Source organism: Coregonus lavaretus (genome assembly GCF_964263955.1).
Source record: "Coregonus lavaretus genome assembly, chromosome: 18".
In the NCBI taxonomy this organism is placed as follows: Eukaryota; Metazoa; Chordata; class Actinopteri; order Salmoniformes; family Salmonidae; genus Coregonus; species Coregonus lavaretus.
In genome coordinates, this window is record NC_140005.1 from 28478425 (window position 1) to 28494194 (window position 15770).

Here is a 15770-nt window from a genome sequence, read left to right on the forward strand (position 1 = left end):
TTTATTATGTTACTTAGATTGATGCACAGGTGCGTCAATAAACTCCTAACGATTTTAAACTGCGCTTCGGATCGGATCAAATAGAGCAAAATACTTGAAATAGCTTATCTATTTACTACTGTGAAGTGGGTCCAATTAAATTAAAAGATGGGACAAATGGTAGCCTATCCTAAGTTGTTGTAGGCCTATAGGCTATTTCGCCAATATGAAACCATCACAGTCTATTCTGCAATGTTCATGGAAATGAAATAAATAATAGGAAATAGATGCTTATTTCTAATTATTTTAGAATGCAAAGATAAAATAAATATATTTTCGCTCTTCACACTAACAGGAAATTATTGCATCTTATTATATTAAGCTACTTGTTCTTGTTATGAATAAGACTGTCATCATATATTCCTGCAAAAGGCTACTACTAGGATAAAAATGTACTTCTACACAATGGCAACAGTCAGAATACATAACGTTTGATGTAAACTGCTATTTTCAGGACAATAGCCTGACTGATGACATCAACATGGTCACGTGGGAGGAGCAGAGGTTCTTGTCCCATGGTGCCTTGCTGGCGAAAAGCTGTCAGGCAGCGATGGAGCTCGCCAAACATGACAAAGATGCCCAAGGACTGGCCTACAAATATGGCAAGCATCTATCACTGGGCCACAAGGCAAGTACAGCATGTTATGTCTCGTGGGTTTCGTCTTTATAACAATTAAATAATGATGAGACTGAAGACAGGAATCAGTTCAACCATTATCTAGAACAAGGATGGGAAACTTTAAAGGGTGGTGGGGGCCACCAAAACTCTGAACTCATCATGAGGGGCTGCAGTGACTCGCGGGTCTGTGTACCCACATCAATACACACACACATGCAGTCAGAGCCGGCCCTAGCCTTTAGGGGGCCCTAAGCAACATTTTGTTGGGGGTCCTCCCTCCCCACCTTGCAAGCAAAACATTTTAGTTAATTTCCTGCAATTCTACACATTTTGCCAAAGGGTGGAAATAAATGTTAGCAGTTTTTAATATGATATCTGAGTGAGAGGCTTACGTGTCTTGTCGAGCAAAACTTTTTGTGGACGGTACTATGCTGCGTACAGACCCCCCTGCGCACTCAATGTCGTCGAGATTCATCGAGTTGACTTGTATTTGGTGGGGAAACTGAGCTGTAGCCTACTGCCGGTTTCTGTTTGATTATTTTTATTTTTTTTATTAAACGTTGTCTATTTGCTGCTTTTCAATAAATAATGTAGCTGTTCTTTAGGCTATGGCCTAAAATAAATGTGTTCATATGGGCAGAATATTATATTTTGTAGCATAGGCTACCGAATTTATGAAAATAACCAGTTCACCCTAAAATATTCAGATCTGGTAAAAGGCCGATATTTGGTTGTTTCAATAAATTAAAAAAGACTGTCACATGACAATAGAAATGGAAACATTGTGATTTTAGAGACACAAAGTAACAATAGCTTCTATGATGAAAGGTATCAGAGTCCATCTGTTTCTGGGCTCTCACCATCATCATTATTTACGTCATTCATATTCACCAAATCATTTTGTTTATAAGCCCACTAGGCTACTCATTTGTTGCATTAAATGTTCTGAATAATAGAAAGGAAAATGCTGTTGGGTGTTCACGCAATAGCCTAGGCTATCCTACACAACTACACACAGTAGCCTACTGTACCTCTGGTGTCCAATCCGATGCACAGAAACATATGAAAACATTAACTCATTACCTTGATGCTTTCTCTGTTAAATCTTCTAGACCCTGCTGTAAATCAAGCAAACAATAGCAGATAATCAACATAAATGTAGGGGTATTGGATCCAACATGGATCACAACTGCCTTCACTGGGGCAACAAACGAGACGTCAACATATTCTGGACATTCATCCGAACACAATGTTTCCGCACTGGCTGTTTTTGCATCATGTGCTATATCACAACAGCTGTTTGTCACTTGACTGTCATTCAGAAAAATATTTCCTGGATCAGCTGATGATGGCCTAAATAAACAGCTGGATACCAAATGTGCATCCAACAAGTAGGTCAAGCCAATGCATAGCCAATTGAAGAACCACACAAGTTAGGTGACTCTTTCGGTTAGAAGCATTCGATTTTGCAACCGTATACATCATTTTGGATTTGTGTGCCCATGAAAACAGTTTTCACAGTGTAGCCTAAAATCTCAATATGAACATTTGATAAAGCGGTGCTGCCGTTAATAGTGCACCATCTCATAGGGAGCGGCAGGTAGCTTAGTGGGGCGGCAGGTAGCTTAGTGGTTAAGAGCGTTGTGCCAGTAACCGAAAGGTCACTGGTTCTAATCCCCGAGCCGACTAGGTGAAAAATCTGTCTGTGCCCTTGAGCAAGGCACTTAACCCTAATTGCTCCTGTAAGTCGCTCTGGGTAAGAGCGTCTGCTAAATGACTAAAATGTAAAATGTAATAGACTCAGCAAGACTTTTGTCCCACTGATGCCCCAGATAAGGGGTCGATGGGTTTCTTATTGTATTCATGATTGATTAGAATTAAGCTTTCAGAACATTCACACCTAGCCTAACGGTCAATCAGCTCACGGCCATCTGGACACTTTGCTATGTGTGCAGGTCAGTCATATTTCCGTCTCCTTTTCATATCGGGAAGAAAAAAAACTCATCATAGGCCTAGTTTTATTATACTGATAATCAGATTATATACAGCAAATTGAAAGAAAATGAATTATTACAAGGTTGAAAACTTTTCTTTGCAAATGTTTTATTTATTCATTAATGTATTAGTAGGCTTAGGCCTATGGATTACATTTTTTGAAGTTATTCTCACCACCCCCGTTTTATTTATTCTGTCTAAAAGGAAGGCAAAGAATGCAGCACATTTTTATTTATTTTTTTATACAATATTCTGCCCATATGAACAAAGTTATATAAAAACAATTGCCAATTTTAACATTTATTTTGGGGCATAAGCGAACCAATATGAGAGCCTTCAGACAGGTTTAAACAAGTTTCCTCACGGAGCCACCAGCCAGCTGTCAAGCCCCAGCCAATCGCGCACACAAGTTGTTCCCCAGCCTGCGTGTGTGGGCGGACGAAAGAGTTGCCGACAAAGGAGTTTGCTTCTGCTGCAGCCTTCACTGTAAAATATAACTCGTTGCGGCGGTGCTTCACACACTCGGAGTGAGAGTGACTAACAAAATCAATGGGGGCCCCCCGGTCAGTAATTCGACCATGATTACTACAAGTTTAGATAGCTGGCCGCTAGACTAACTTTAACTTGCCAGTCAAAAAAATGTAGTTGACATGGGCTAATTGAGTGACTGTCAGTGACTGACATAACAAGAGACAAACTACTGATCCACAATCAAATTTCGAAATTGCATCTTGTGTATTCTACTATTCTAAGTTGAGACCTTGACTGAGTTGCCCAAAAAACGTTTTTTTTTATTGATCCGTGGCCAGTTGCCCATCCCTGATCTAGAACGTACTCGGTCTCAACACATTCAACCCCCATGATGCTCCACGGCACAACCCCAATACACCTCCTCTCCTCCCCTCCCCTCCTACTTAAATTGTCATTATGAACAACAGTCCTGAGAAGTTGACTGTGAGCCCCTAGGTGACGACTGCTGAGTCAGGGTGTCACTCAGTAACAGTTCCTGACTGGTGGTTCTGTTGGTGTTGCTTTACTCAACAGTGACTTTTCCAGATTACGTCCTCTGCAGTCTGGTAAGTGTAGGACACAGGACCAGTCTGAGAAATGACTGTAGCAGGAACCCACTTTGGTCCGTTGAGGTAGTTCCTAGCTAAGACAGTTTCTCCAGGATTCTCAGTTCACAACGTTTGACTTGACTCTCCTGTTGACGTCGCACTCCTTTTGCGTTCTGAGGTTTGAGTAGGTCGAAGCTTGTGCATAGCGCCCTCTTCATGAGTAGCAAAGCAGGCAAAGCCTTGTTGGTTGCATGAGGCTTGTTCCTGTAGGATAGCAGAAAGCTGTTCAAGCGTTGGTGCAGCTTCCCTTGACTCTAAAACGCTTTCAATGCATGTTTCATGGTCTGTATGAACCTCTCCGCCAGACCGTTCGTAGATGGATGATACGGGGTGGACCTGATGTGCTGTACACCATTTAGCTGTAGGAACGTAGCCATTTCTTGGGACACTAGCTGCGGTCCATTGTTGCTAATGAGTTTGAGTGGCGATCCGAAACGACTAAACACTTCCCGATGGTGTTCTCTGCAGTAGTAGACCTCATGATGGCAACATCTACTTGCTATGAGCATCCACAACCACGAGAAACATTCTGTCTTCAAATGGACCTGCGAAGTCGACGTGTATGCGTTGCCACGCCTCCTCCGGCCAATCCCACGGATGAAGAGATGCAAGTTGAGGTATGTTGCGAACCTTCTCACATGAGGAATACGTTTTCGCTTTCTCCTCAATGCTTCCATCCAATCCAGGCCATCAGAAGTAGCTTTGTGCCATTTCCTTCGTTAAAAAAACACAATGACCTAAGTGTAGCTGTTGCAACACTGGTTTCTTCAGCGAAGGCGGAATGATAACTCTCCTCCCCCACAGCAGACAACCGGACTGTACTGACGGCTCAGTTCTCCTGGAAAGGTACGGTTTTAGTTCCGGAGCATCTCCTGCGGCTCTACCTTTTGATAATGATATCCTTCACTTCAGATACCACCGGGTCATTTCTGGTGTTTCTCCGCACTTGTGCTGAAGTGACTGGTGCGTTTTCCACTTGTCTAAAGTATAAGATGTCCACTTTGCAGGACTCTGGCTTGACCACAGGTAGTGGTAACCTGAAAAATCCATCTGCGTTCCAGTTCTGCCTTGCAGCTTTTGATGTGCTTTGCAGCAAGTGATGGAATCCCAGTATGCGGTCCAAATATGCTCGTCAGCGGACGATGATCTGTAAGAAGGGTGAACTTCCTCCCGTACAGATACTTGTGAAACTTACGCACTCCAAAAACAATGCCTATCTGTGCATAGTTAGTTTCTGCTTTGTTCAATGTCCTAATGCGAAAACGATAGACTTCACCTGAAGGCATGATATGGGACACGACTGCTCCCACACTATAGGTACTAGCATCACAAGCTAGTTGGATGGGCATTGACGGGTCGAAGTGTGTCAGTGCATCAGATTTCAGAAGTGTTTCCTTGGTTTTCACGATTGCTTCCTCAGAATGTTCTGTCCATTTCCATGTTTTGTCCTGACAAAGCAACTGATGCAGCGGCTTCAGCTTTATTGCTAAGCTCGGAATAAAGCGTCCTTAGTAATTCAATAACCCCAGGAAAGAATGTAGTTGGCTCACGTTCTGAGGAGCCTTGACCTTGGACGGAAGGTCCATGGTGTTGACTATGTGTCCAAGGTATTCAACCGATGATTGGAAAAATGCACATATGCTATATATACAAAAGTATGTGGACACCCCTTCAAATGAGTGGATTCGGCGATTTCAGCCACACCGTTGCTGACAGGTGAATAAAATCGAGCACACAGCCATGCAATCTCCATTGACAAACATTTGCAGTAGAATGGCCTTACTGAAGAGCACAGTGACTTTCAACGTGGCACCGTCATAGGATGCCACCTTTCCAACAAGTCAAATTTCTGCCCTGCTAGAGCTGCCCCGGTCAACTTTAAGTGTTGTTATTGTGAAGTGGAAACGTCTAGGAGCAACAATGGCTCAGCCGCAAATTGGTAGGCCACACAAGCTCACAGAACGTGACCGCCGAGTGCTGAACCGCGTAGCGCTTAAAAACCGTCTTTCTTCAGTTGCAACACTCACTACCGAGTTCCAAACTGCCTCTGGAAGCAACGTCAACACGAGAACTGTTAGTCGGAGCTTCATGAAATGGGTTTCCATGGCCGTGCAGCCGCACACAAGCCTAAGATCACCATGCGCAATGCCAAGCGTCGGCTGGAGTGGTGTAAAGCTTGCCGCCATTGGACTCCTGAGCAGTGGAAACGCGTTCTCTGGAGTGATGAATCAAGTTTCATCTGGCAGCCTGATGGACTAATCTGGGTTTGGCGGATGGCAGGAGAACGCTACCTGCCCCAATGCATAGTGCCAACTGTAGAGTTTGGTGGAGAAGGATAATAGTCTGGGACTGTTTTTCACGGTTCGGGTTAGGCCCCTTAGTTCCAGTGAAGGAAAATGTTAACGCTATAGCATACAATGACATTCTAGACAATTCTGTGCTTCCACCTTTGTGGCAACAGTTTGGGGAAAGCCCTTTCCTGTTTCAGCATGACAATGCCCCAGTGCACAAAGCGAGGTCCATACAGAAATGGTTTGTAGATATCGGTATGGAAGAACTTGACTGGGCTTCACAGAGCCCTGACCTCAACCCCATCGAACACCTTTGGGATTAATTGGAAAGCCGACTGCGAGCCAGGCCTAATCGCCCAACATCAGTGCCCAACCTCACTAATGTTTTTGTGGCTGAATGGAAGTCTCCACAGCAATGTTCCAACCTCTAGTGGAAAGCCTTCCCAGAAGAGTGGAGGCTGTTTATAGCAGCAAAGGGGGGCCCCAACTACGTATTAATGCCCATGATTTTGGAATGAGATGTTCGACAAGCAGGTGTCCATATACATTTGGTCATGTAGTGTACAGTGGGGAAAAAAAGTATTTAGTCAGCCACCAATTGTGCAAGTTCTCCCACTTAAAAAGATGAGAGAGGCCTGTAATTTTCATCATAGGTACACGTCAACTATGACAGACAAAACGAGATTTTTTTTCTCCAGAAAATCACATTGTAGGATTTTTAATGAATTTATTTGCAAATTATGGTGGAAAATAAGTATTTGGTCAATAACAAAAGTTTCTCAATACTTTGTTATATACCCTTTGTTGGCAATGACACAGGTCAAACGTTTTCTGTAAGTCTTCACAAGGTTTTCACACACTGTTGCTGGTATTTTGGCCCATTCCTCCATGCAGATCTCCTCTAGAGCAGTTATGTTTTGGGGCTGTCGCTGGGCAACACGGACTTTCAACTCCCTCCAAAGATTTTCTATGGGGTTGAGATCTGGAGACTGGCTAGGCCACTCCAGGACCTTGAAATGCTTCTTACGAAGCCACTCCTTCGTTGCCCGGGCGGTGTGTTTGGGATCATTGTCATGCTGAAAGACCCAGCCACGTTTCATCTTCAATGCCCTTGCTGATGGAAGGAGGTTTTCACTCAAAATCTCACGATACATGGCCCCATTCATTCTTTCCTTTACACGGATCAGTCGTCCTGGTCCCTTTGCAGAAAAACAGCCCCAAAGCATGATGTTTCCACCCCCATGCTTCACAGTAGGTATGGTGTTCTTTGGATGCAACTCAGCATTCTTTGTCCTCCAAACACGACGAGTTGACTTTTTACCAAAAAGTTATATTTTGGTTTCATCTGACCATATGACATTCTCCCAATCCTCTTCTGGATCATCCAAATGCACTCTAGCAAACTTCAGACGGGCCTGGACATGTACTGGCTTAAGCAGGGGGACACATCTGGCACTGCAGGATTTGAGTCCCTGGCGGCGTAGTGTGTTACTGATGGTAGGCTTTGTTACTTTGGTCCCAGCTCTCTGCAGGTCATTCACTAGGTCCCCCCGTGTGGTTCTGGGATTTTTGCTCACCGTTCTTTTGATTATTTTGACCCCACGGGGTGAGATCTTGCATGGAGCCCCAGATCGAGGGAGATTATCAGTGTTCTTGTATGTCTTCCATTTCCTAATAATTGCTCCCACAGTTGATTTCTTCAAACCAAGCTGCTTACCTATTGCAGATTCAGTCTTCCCAGCCTGGTGCAGGTCTACAGTTTTGTTTCTGGTGTCCTTTTACAGCTCTTTGGTCTTAGCCATAGTGGAGTTTGGAGTGTGACTGTTTGAGGTTGTGGACAGGTGTCTTTTATACTGATAACAAGTTCAAACAGGTGCCATTAATACAGGTAACGAGTGGAGGACAGAGGAGCCTCTTAAAGAAGAAGTTACAGGTCTGTGAGAGCCAGAAATCTTGCTTGTTTGTAGGTGACCAAATACTTATTTTCCACCATAATTTGCAAATAAATTCATAAAAAATCCTACAATGTGATTTCCTGGAAAAAAAATTCTCATTTTGTCTGTCATAGTTGACGTGTACCTATGATGAAAATTACAGGCCTCTCTCATCTTTTTAAGTGGGAGAACTTGCACAATTGGTGGCTGACTAAATACTTTTTTTCCCCACTGTATGTCCGTACGAACTCATAGTCCATAATGTAGTGTGTCTTTATGAACTCGGAGTCCTTCAGTCTCTGTAAGGTTGCATCCAAGTTCTGGAGATGGTCCTCTTCGTCTTTCCCAGTAACGAGGTGTCATCCAGGTAGCATTGTACTCCTGGCAAGATCTTATCCATCGTCCTCTAGAACAGCACTGGCGCATTTGTGATTACAAGCGGTAGATGACAGTACCTGAAGAGCCCCGTGTGTGTCACGACAGTCAGAAGCTCCTTTGACTTTTTTTCCATGTGCATCTGCAAGTACGCTTGGCAGAGGTCGATCTTGCTGAACTTTTGACCCCGGCTAATCCTGTGAAAAGGTTGTGTGTGTGGTAGCGGATACTGCTTAGTGAACAACACACAGGGTTAACGGTAACTTTAAAGTCTCCACATATCCTAATTCCACCATATTTGTTAAGGACTGGTACGATGGGTGTTGCCCATTCACTCATGCTGACCGGCTCCAGTACTTTGTTCTTGACTAGAGTGTCCAAGTCAGCCTCGACTTTTGGTCTTATAGCATAAGGTACAGGGCATGCTTTCAGAAACGTCGGTTAGCTTAATGCTAACCTTTACTGTAATGTATTTCATGCTATGCAGCTCTGCATTAAAGACTTCCCCATGTTTCTTTAAGATGACGGGTAGGCATGTGTCTCCATTGTACGCACTGATGGCCAGTTCAGTGTGATTTTCTCTAAACACAAACATCCCAGTAGTGATGGATTGTCTCCTTTCACGACATAGTGGCAGCTTTTCAGTTTACATTTACATTTACATTTACGTCATTTAGCAGACGCTCTTATCCAGAGCGACTTACAAATAGGTGCATTCACCCTATAGCCAGTGGGATAACCACTTTACAATATCTTATTTTTTTATATTTTTTATTTTTATTTATTTTTTAGGGGGGGGGTAGAAGGATTACTTTATCCTATCCCAGGTATTCCTTAAAGAGGTGGGGTTTCAAATGTCTCCGGAAGGTGGTGAGTGACTCCGCTGTCCTGTTTGTCAGTTTAACTGAACTGTGACATCAGTGATGCATCTCACAGTGACATATTCACCTGTGTAAGTCTTTAACACGATGTGTGCTGGCTGAAGTGGAAGGTGTTTGTGTCTTTTGTAGACTGTGTCTGACACGAGATACAGCCTTTATCAATCTCCATAAGCACTGGCTGCCCCTCTAACAAGGGAGAGACATAGTAGCTGTGCGGCCCCACAGAAACAGTCACTATATTCAGTGTGACTTCCCTGTCTGATGAGTCACTCACCTCAGTGTTCTCCTGCTCAACAGCGTGAACATGTCTCTTTTCTTTGGTTGGAATGTCTCTTTCTTGTTTTCAGTATTTTGAGTTTTCTCTGAGCTCTTTTTGTTTCTGCAAGCTCGTTCGATGTGGCCCTTTTAACCATAGGCTCGGTAATCCATGTCCTTACACCAGCATGTAGACGCCTGATGTCCCGCTTTGCCACAGCGGAAGCATGTGCCATGATTTCCCTGGCTCTGATTTTCAGTTGCAACTCTCTGCATTTTTCCTGATGAACTCAACTGCTGAGCCTCTTTAGCAGTTAGTTCAATGGATATACACTGACTTCAATGTCCTTTGCCAAGGTCAGATTACTTTCAGTCAATAGTCTCTTGTGTAGCTTCACTCCGTAGCCCACATACTATGTCGCTAATGGTGTCATTTAGAACATCATTAAACTCCGTGCTCTGATAGTTTCATTAATGCAGCAGCAAACATCACTGATTCTTCCTCTTCCTGATTTCTTCTGTGGAACCTAAACTTTTCAGCAATAACTAGTGGTTTTGGTGAAAAGTGTCCTTTCAGTATTTCCACAATATCCCCACGTCTTATTACCTGGCCTGTGTGGCTGTAGCAGACTGCGTAGTCAATTAAATGTCTTTAGCCCCATTAAACAAAAAAAATGTAGGCACAATTTTGTCCTCATCAATGTCATTTGCAATAACTAAATTTTCAAACCATTCTGTATATGAGCTCCACTGCTCAATACTTTCATCAAACTGTCCAATGTTTCCAACAATTCCAGCCATTTTAGATTTCTCAATTGGCTCCTGATTGTCACTCACGTCAATATTGTCCTTAACCAGAGCAATATTTTCCTCAGTCACGTGATCTTCCTCCACTTCACTAATTGACGTTTCATCCTTAATTTCCCCAAAGTTCTTCCTCACGTCCATTCCTTTACTCCCTTTTTAATCACTTTGTTTTCGCGCTCCGACGTCAGTCTCAAATATTTTTCTGCCATCTATGACGATGCTACAGTAACTCTCTCTCTTAGATAGCTCGACTATGCACTTGCTAGCAATACACTGTGCTAACATTAGCCTAGACTGTACCACAGAAAATAACAGTTTACACCTGTAAAAACCGACTTCTTCTAGACAGAATAGTTCCCGACGGTTCAGACTCGTTGCCAATCTTTTGTTATTTCTTGTGGGTTTCATAACCACGTCTTTATAACAATTCAATAATAATGAGACGGGAGACAGGAATCAGTTCAACCATTTATCTAGAATGTGCTCGGTCTCAACACATAAAACCCCCATGATGCTCTGCGGCACAACCCCAATACACCACACTGCAGGAAACCTGAAAGATTGGCTTTGCTGAAAAGTAAAGAATCGTGCTGCTTTCCTTTAGTCTTTCCTGAAATGTGAAAATGTGAGTGAAAACGACATAATAGTACCGCTGATTTAAATAATCAACTCATCATCAAGCTTTGATTATTTTAAATCAGCTGGGTAGTACTAGGGCAAAAAACTAAACGTGCACCAGGACGGAGTTTGGGAAACGCTGTAGTTGGTGAGATGTGACATGTAAGGATCATGATTAGGCTGTTATGATTGACTAATGCTGTCATTTCTCACTCTTTAGTTGAACTCTGACCTGCAGCCATTTGTGAAGAGCAATTCAGCAGACCCAGTCACCTTCAGTTTGAACTCTGCCCCTGTGGTTTTCCACCGGCAGATTGTGGGGCAGGAGAGATGGCATCATCAGCTGCAACAGGTACTGAACCACTTATCCTGTGCCATTACTTTTTCCTGACAGTTTAAGTTGTGTGTATATATAACCACAAGGTAAAGATGTACACCGAGTGTACAAAACATTATGCACACCTTCCTAATATTGAGTTGCACCCCCTTTTGCCCTCAGAACAGCCTCAATTAGTCGGGGCATGGACTCTACAAGGTGTCGAAAGCTTTCCACAGGGATGCTGGCCCATATTGTCTCCAATGCTTCCCACAGTTGTGTCAAGTTGGCTGGATGTCCTTTGGGTGGTGGACCATTCTTGATACACACGGAAAACTGTTGAGCGTGAAAAACCCAGCAGCGTTGCAGTTCTTGACACAAGCCGGTGCGCCTGGCACCTACTACCATACCCCGTTCAAAGGCACCTTCTGAATGGTACACATACACAATCCATGTCGCAATTGTCTCAAGGCTTAAAAAGTATTATTTAACCTGTCCCCTCCCCTTCATCTACACTGATTGAAGTGGATTTAACAAGTGACATCATTAAGGGATCATAGCTTTCACCTGGTCAGTCTGTCATGGAAAGAGCATGTTTTGTACACAGTGTATACTTACTTTAAATAATGTCTTTCTCTTTTTCTCTCTGTGAACAGGCAAAAACTATTGGAACTATTGACTATACAAAGGTAAACAGGGTGGATGTACATACTGTGGATGTTTATTGTGCTATTGTGGTATGGTAGCAAGGTGGGTTACAAGACTATCAAAGATGCTCAGAAAGGGTTGATATCCACTCTAACCAATCGCAAGTTTGACATTTCCTTCCCAAAGTCAGTTAGAGGGAAAGGAGGGGACAGACGGGGCGCAGGAAGAAACAACAGAGGCGGGGGGGTCTCTGGTCACGTCTGAAACCAGATCGTGGGGGATTAGGTACCTAGGACTATTTGTGGAGGAGAGAGAGCGACTGAGACAGTGGCATTGTCAGAGAATCTCCTTCATGAGGACAGGAGGGGGGATATGGAGAGAATGTATCCTCCTAACTGCACCCCAGTTATTGTAGTTACTATAAACAACCATTCCCCTATAGGTTAGTATTTAGAATAGAATACATTTGTCCCGCTTGCCTGGGCTTTTACTCTGAAATGTATATTGTGTCAAACACTAGGTGTGCCCTGTGCACTGCTCCTCTTAGTCTTAAATTTAATGCAGTCTGAAACCATGGAGATGGTCTCAGTCAGACCATATTTTGGAAATATCTGCCACCTGTTGTTCGACATAGGAAAAGAAAGTGGTGGACAGAGAAGGACAAGGCCTTTTTGGGAAGTAATGGAGTGTGGAGGAGACCCTTGGAGTGTCCCGTGTCCCCGTTTCGAAATTGACGAGCGTGCACACACATTAGTGCAGTGGAGCAACGCTCCCTGTCTGCTGTTTTTTTAAGCGAAGGCCCACAGGGGCTTTTCGGTCCCAGAATTCATTAGGTAGAACGCCCTGAGCAAAAAAGATGTCCTGACAGAGCTAGAGCAGCAGGGGGGAAAGACACCCAAGATTACTCAGTGTGTCTGGAAGGGGGGGGGGGGGGTCCAATGACCAAAGTACAGTTTTGTCATGACCACTGCACGTTCCATCCTCCGCATTCACAATAGGCTGCTTATTTCAACATTTGCTTACATAAAAAAAATGCTGTCATGTCCTATGGTCTCTTCCTGCAACAGCTGCGGTCCACAATCAAGTTGGAGGAAGGTGTCATCTCGACAATGGACCTGTGTCGTTACCACGGCAACAAAGCTCTGGAGTCCATCCAGTGTTTCCCTTCCTCTGAGGCACGCTCAGCCTTGGAGAACATCGCTAGCACTGTCACAAAGTTCTGACCCCCCGCCATTCCCTTGTGGCCTCAGGACAAATTGCACAATCAATTGATGCTCAAACACACACACAAGAAAAACAATCTTTGTTCTATTTAAGCCAATCAGTGAGCAGAACACTCGCAATGACCCTTCCCCTCAGTCCTATAGATGTTTACCAGAAATTAAACTACAGATTGCACCTTTTAAAACTCAATTTAACTGTTTGCTATTAAAATAGTTCACATCCAGTCATCTGTTGTTGAGTTATTTTATTGTGTTTGCTACTTTACTACTTTGCTATGTCACTGCAACAGCAAAATCAAATCTAGGAGGGAAAAATGTCATAAAGCTTTCCTTGGCCCTGCCACGAGAAGCACACTTGAAGCTCCGCAAGCAGTAATTATTAATGAGGCCCATTCCCGTGACCTGCAGCAAATGGACAGGAAATGCAAGGGTATTGATTGGGCCACTGCGGGCTGGCGCCAGGGTGGTGGCCTGTGGTTTCCCAGGCACTCTCGGCAGGGACAGCCAAGGTGTGAAACTGGGTGGAGGAGCATCACCACTACCACCAGTGTCTGTCTGTCACATGCGGCCCGGCCTGAAGGGCACAGGAGACCGAAGGGGAAAAGACAAGGACTGAGAGGCGGATCAAGGAATGCAGACGGCATTTCAAATACAAATGTGGATCTCAGTCGATGGGAAGTGATAGTAGTTTGAGTTCACTCCCGCTATGTTTTTGGCTCTGTTAGGTTCCTTCATTCAATAGGAACCGTGTGTACAAGGGCATGCCTCTGGCCATTGATTAAATATTCATCCATGCTGTGAGCAGACAGGAGGAAAGAAACATGGGAAGTTTAAGGTACCTGCTTTGGGTCTTCTTCAAATAACTAAAACAAAAGTTTTTATTAAAACTAAGAACATGTTTGACTGAGAACATTTACCTGTCCTTGAGATCCTTGCGACAGGGCCTGAATTACATGTGTGGATCTCTAGTTAGAATTGGGTCCTTACAGATTAGTGATAACTTCAAGGCAGGGAGGAAGGAAGGGTGCATTTTAGATGGCTCCATACAGAGCCACAGCTCCATGTACAGTATCATACATCTGAAACCCAAGACTCTGGTATTGTTCATAGAGATGATTTTTGTGGTTTGCCATCTGTCGCACCCAGACTGCTTGGTTGTCAAGAGGGCTGAGTTTACACAAATGTTGTGGAGGGGGCAGCAGGCATCAGCTACCCCCTGTGGTTGGGTGTCTGTGTGTTGTAATTACAGATGGGGCGCAGTGGAGAGCTAGCCAGCGCAGCAAAACAGATTCCATTACAGCATTCCCACATCATGCTCCTACAGACAGAGGACAATACCACTTCAAAGTCCACAACACACAGAGACTTCAGACTTCAATGAGTGTGTCTTCGAGGGGCAGAATCTCCATATGACACTCAAATGAAGACGAGTACTCTGTGGTCTTGTCTAATAACGTCACAGCATATTTGAAGGAAACCTCTACTCTCTGACAGGAGTGTCCCAAAATGGGGGGGGATCCATCCATCCATCCATCCATCCATCCATCCATCCATCCATCGGTTTGCCTGAATTCTAGACCAAATGATAACTGAAGACCTAGGCTACCCCTTTGCCTTGCATTTACTATTCTATTTTGTGTGCATTGAAAACAAGATGCGTAAAAAGAAATCTGATCCATAATAGTGCCGTGGGATATTAGACTTTTAATTAGTCTTTTTACAAATGACCTCCGTGAACACCTGTTAATACCATCACATGGCTGACTGATGGATGAAACCACTCAGCGCAATATGCTGTTCTCTCTTCAACAGAAATGAGCATATTGTCAAAAAATTGCATTTTAACGAGCACTTCTCAGTGTTAAGTGCTGAATCCCAGCCCCTCTTTGCAAGCCTTCGCTTCAGTGACCCCCGACTCGGCTTTCCAGCACAGGTCTCGTGCTTATTGGCTGACAGATCAGACTGCTGCGCCACACGCTGCCACTGAGCCAGCTCATTACCCAAATAATGACTGTCGCACCATCTCAGCTGCAGTGTCTTGTTATATACCCAACATCGACACATTTGTGACCAGTCAGTGCTAGAACATTGGGTACTAGAGTGTGCGTGGATGTTAGATATGATATGTCCTCTACAGAAAGAGATCAAGTTGTGCTCCCTACATTGTGACAGCACCAATTAGCTAAATCTCTTTGTTAATTTGCAGAATCCATATGTAATGCCATGGAATTTGGGTCTGGGATTTGGAACCTGTCCAATATGGTCATTTCTGGACAATTATTTATATCCATTAGGTGACCCCTTTTGCCTCGAGCAACCCAGGAGAGAGAAGTTCTTATGGGGAGATTCTCAAATGGTATGGTTTTGCTTGCCTCTTTGCCACCTCGCCTCCTTTTGAAAAAGAGAGGAAACGTAGAAACAAAAGCGCTTGTATGAAATGACTCCTTGTCCACTAGCGCGTCATCAGGCAAATTACTGAGTAGTGGTCAAAAGAAATATAGCTAGTTGTGCCAGACATTTTATAGATAAAAAGATAAGTACCCTATCATTTTTAAACATGTGCATGCTTTTCTCCTCCGATAAAACCGCTGTTTCAAAGGGAGTGAGGCAGATTTCAAAACTCTTCCGCATAGGATGCACTTCTGCATCCT

The 15770-nt window shown here is 43.9% G+C and overlaps 1 protein-coding gene across 1 annotated transcript in view; it reads left to right on the plus strand.

The window, feature by feature from the left end:
* LOC311145231 (all trans-polyprenyl-diphosphate synthase PDSS2-like) overlaps positions 1-13347 on the plus strand; it is a 64629-nt gene extending 51282 nt beyond the window's left edge. Inside the window, exons 5-8 of the mRNA XM_084181463.1 lie at positions 494-667; positions 11153-11284; positions 11905-11937; positions 12964-13347. Coding sequence (XP_084037589.1) covers positions 494-667; positions 11153-11284; positions 11905-11937; positions 12964-13119 — 495 coding nt within the window. The 3' untranslated portion in view covers positions 13120-13347. The remainder of the gene's footprint in view (positions 1-493; positions 668-11152; positions 11285-11904; positions 11938-12963) is intronic.
* The last annotated feature ends 2423 nt before the right edge of the window (positions 13348-15770 follow it).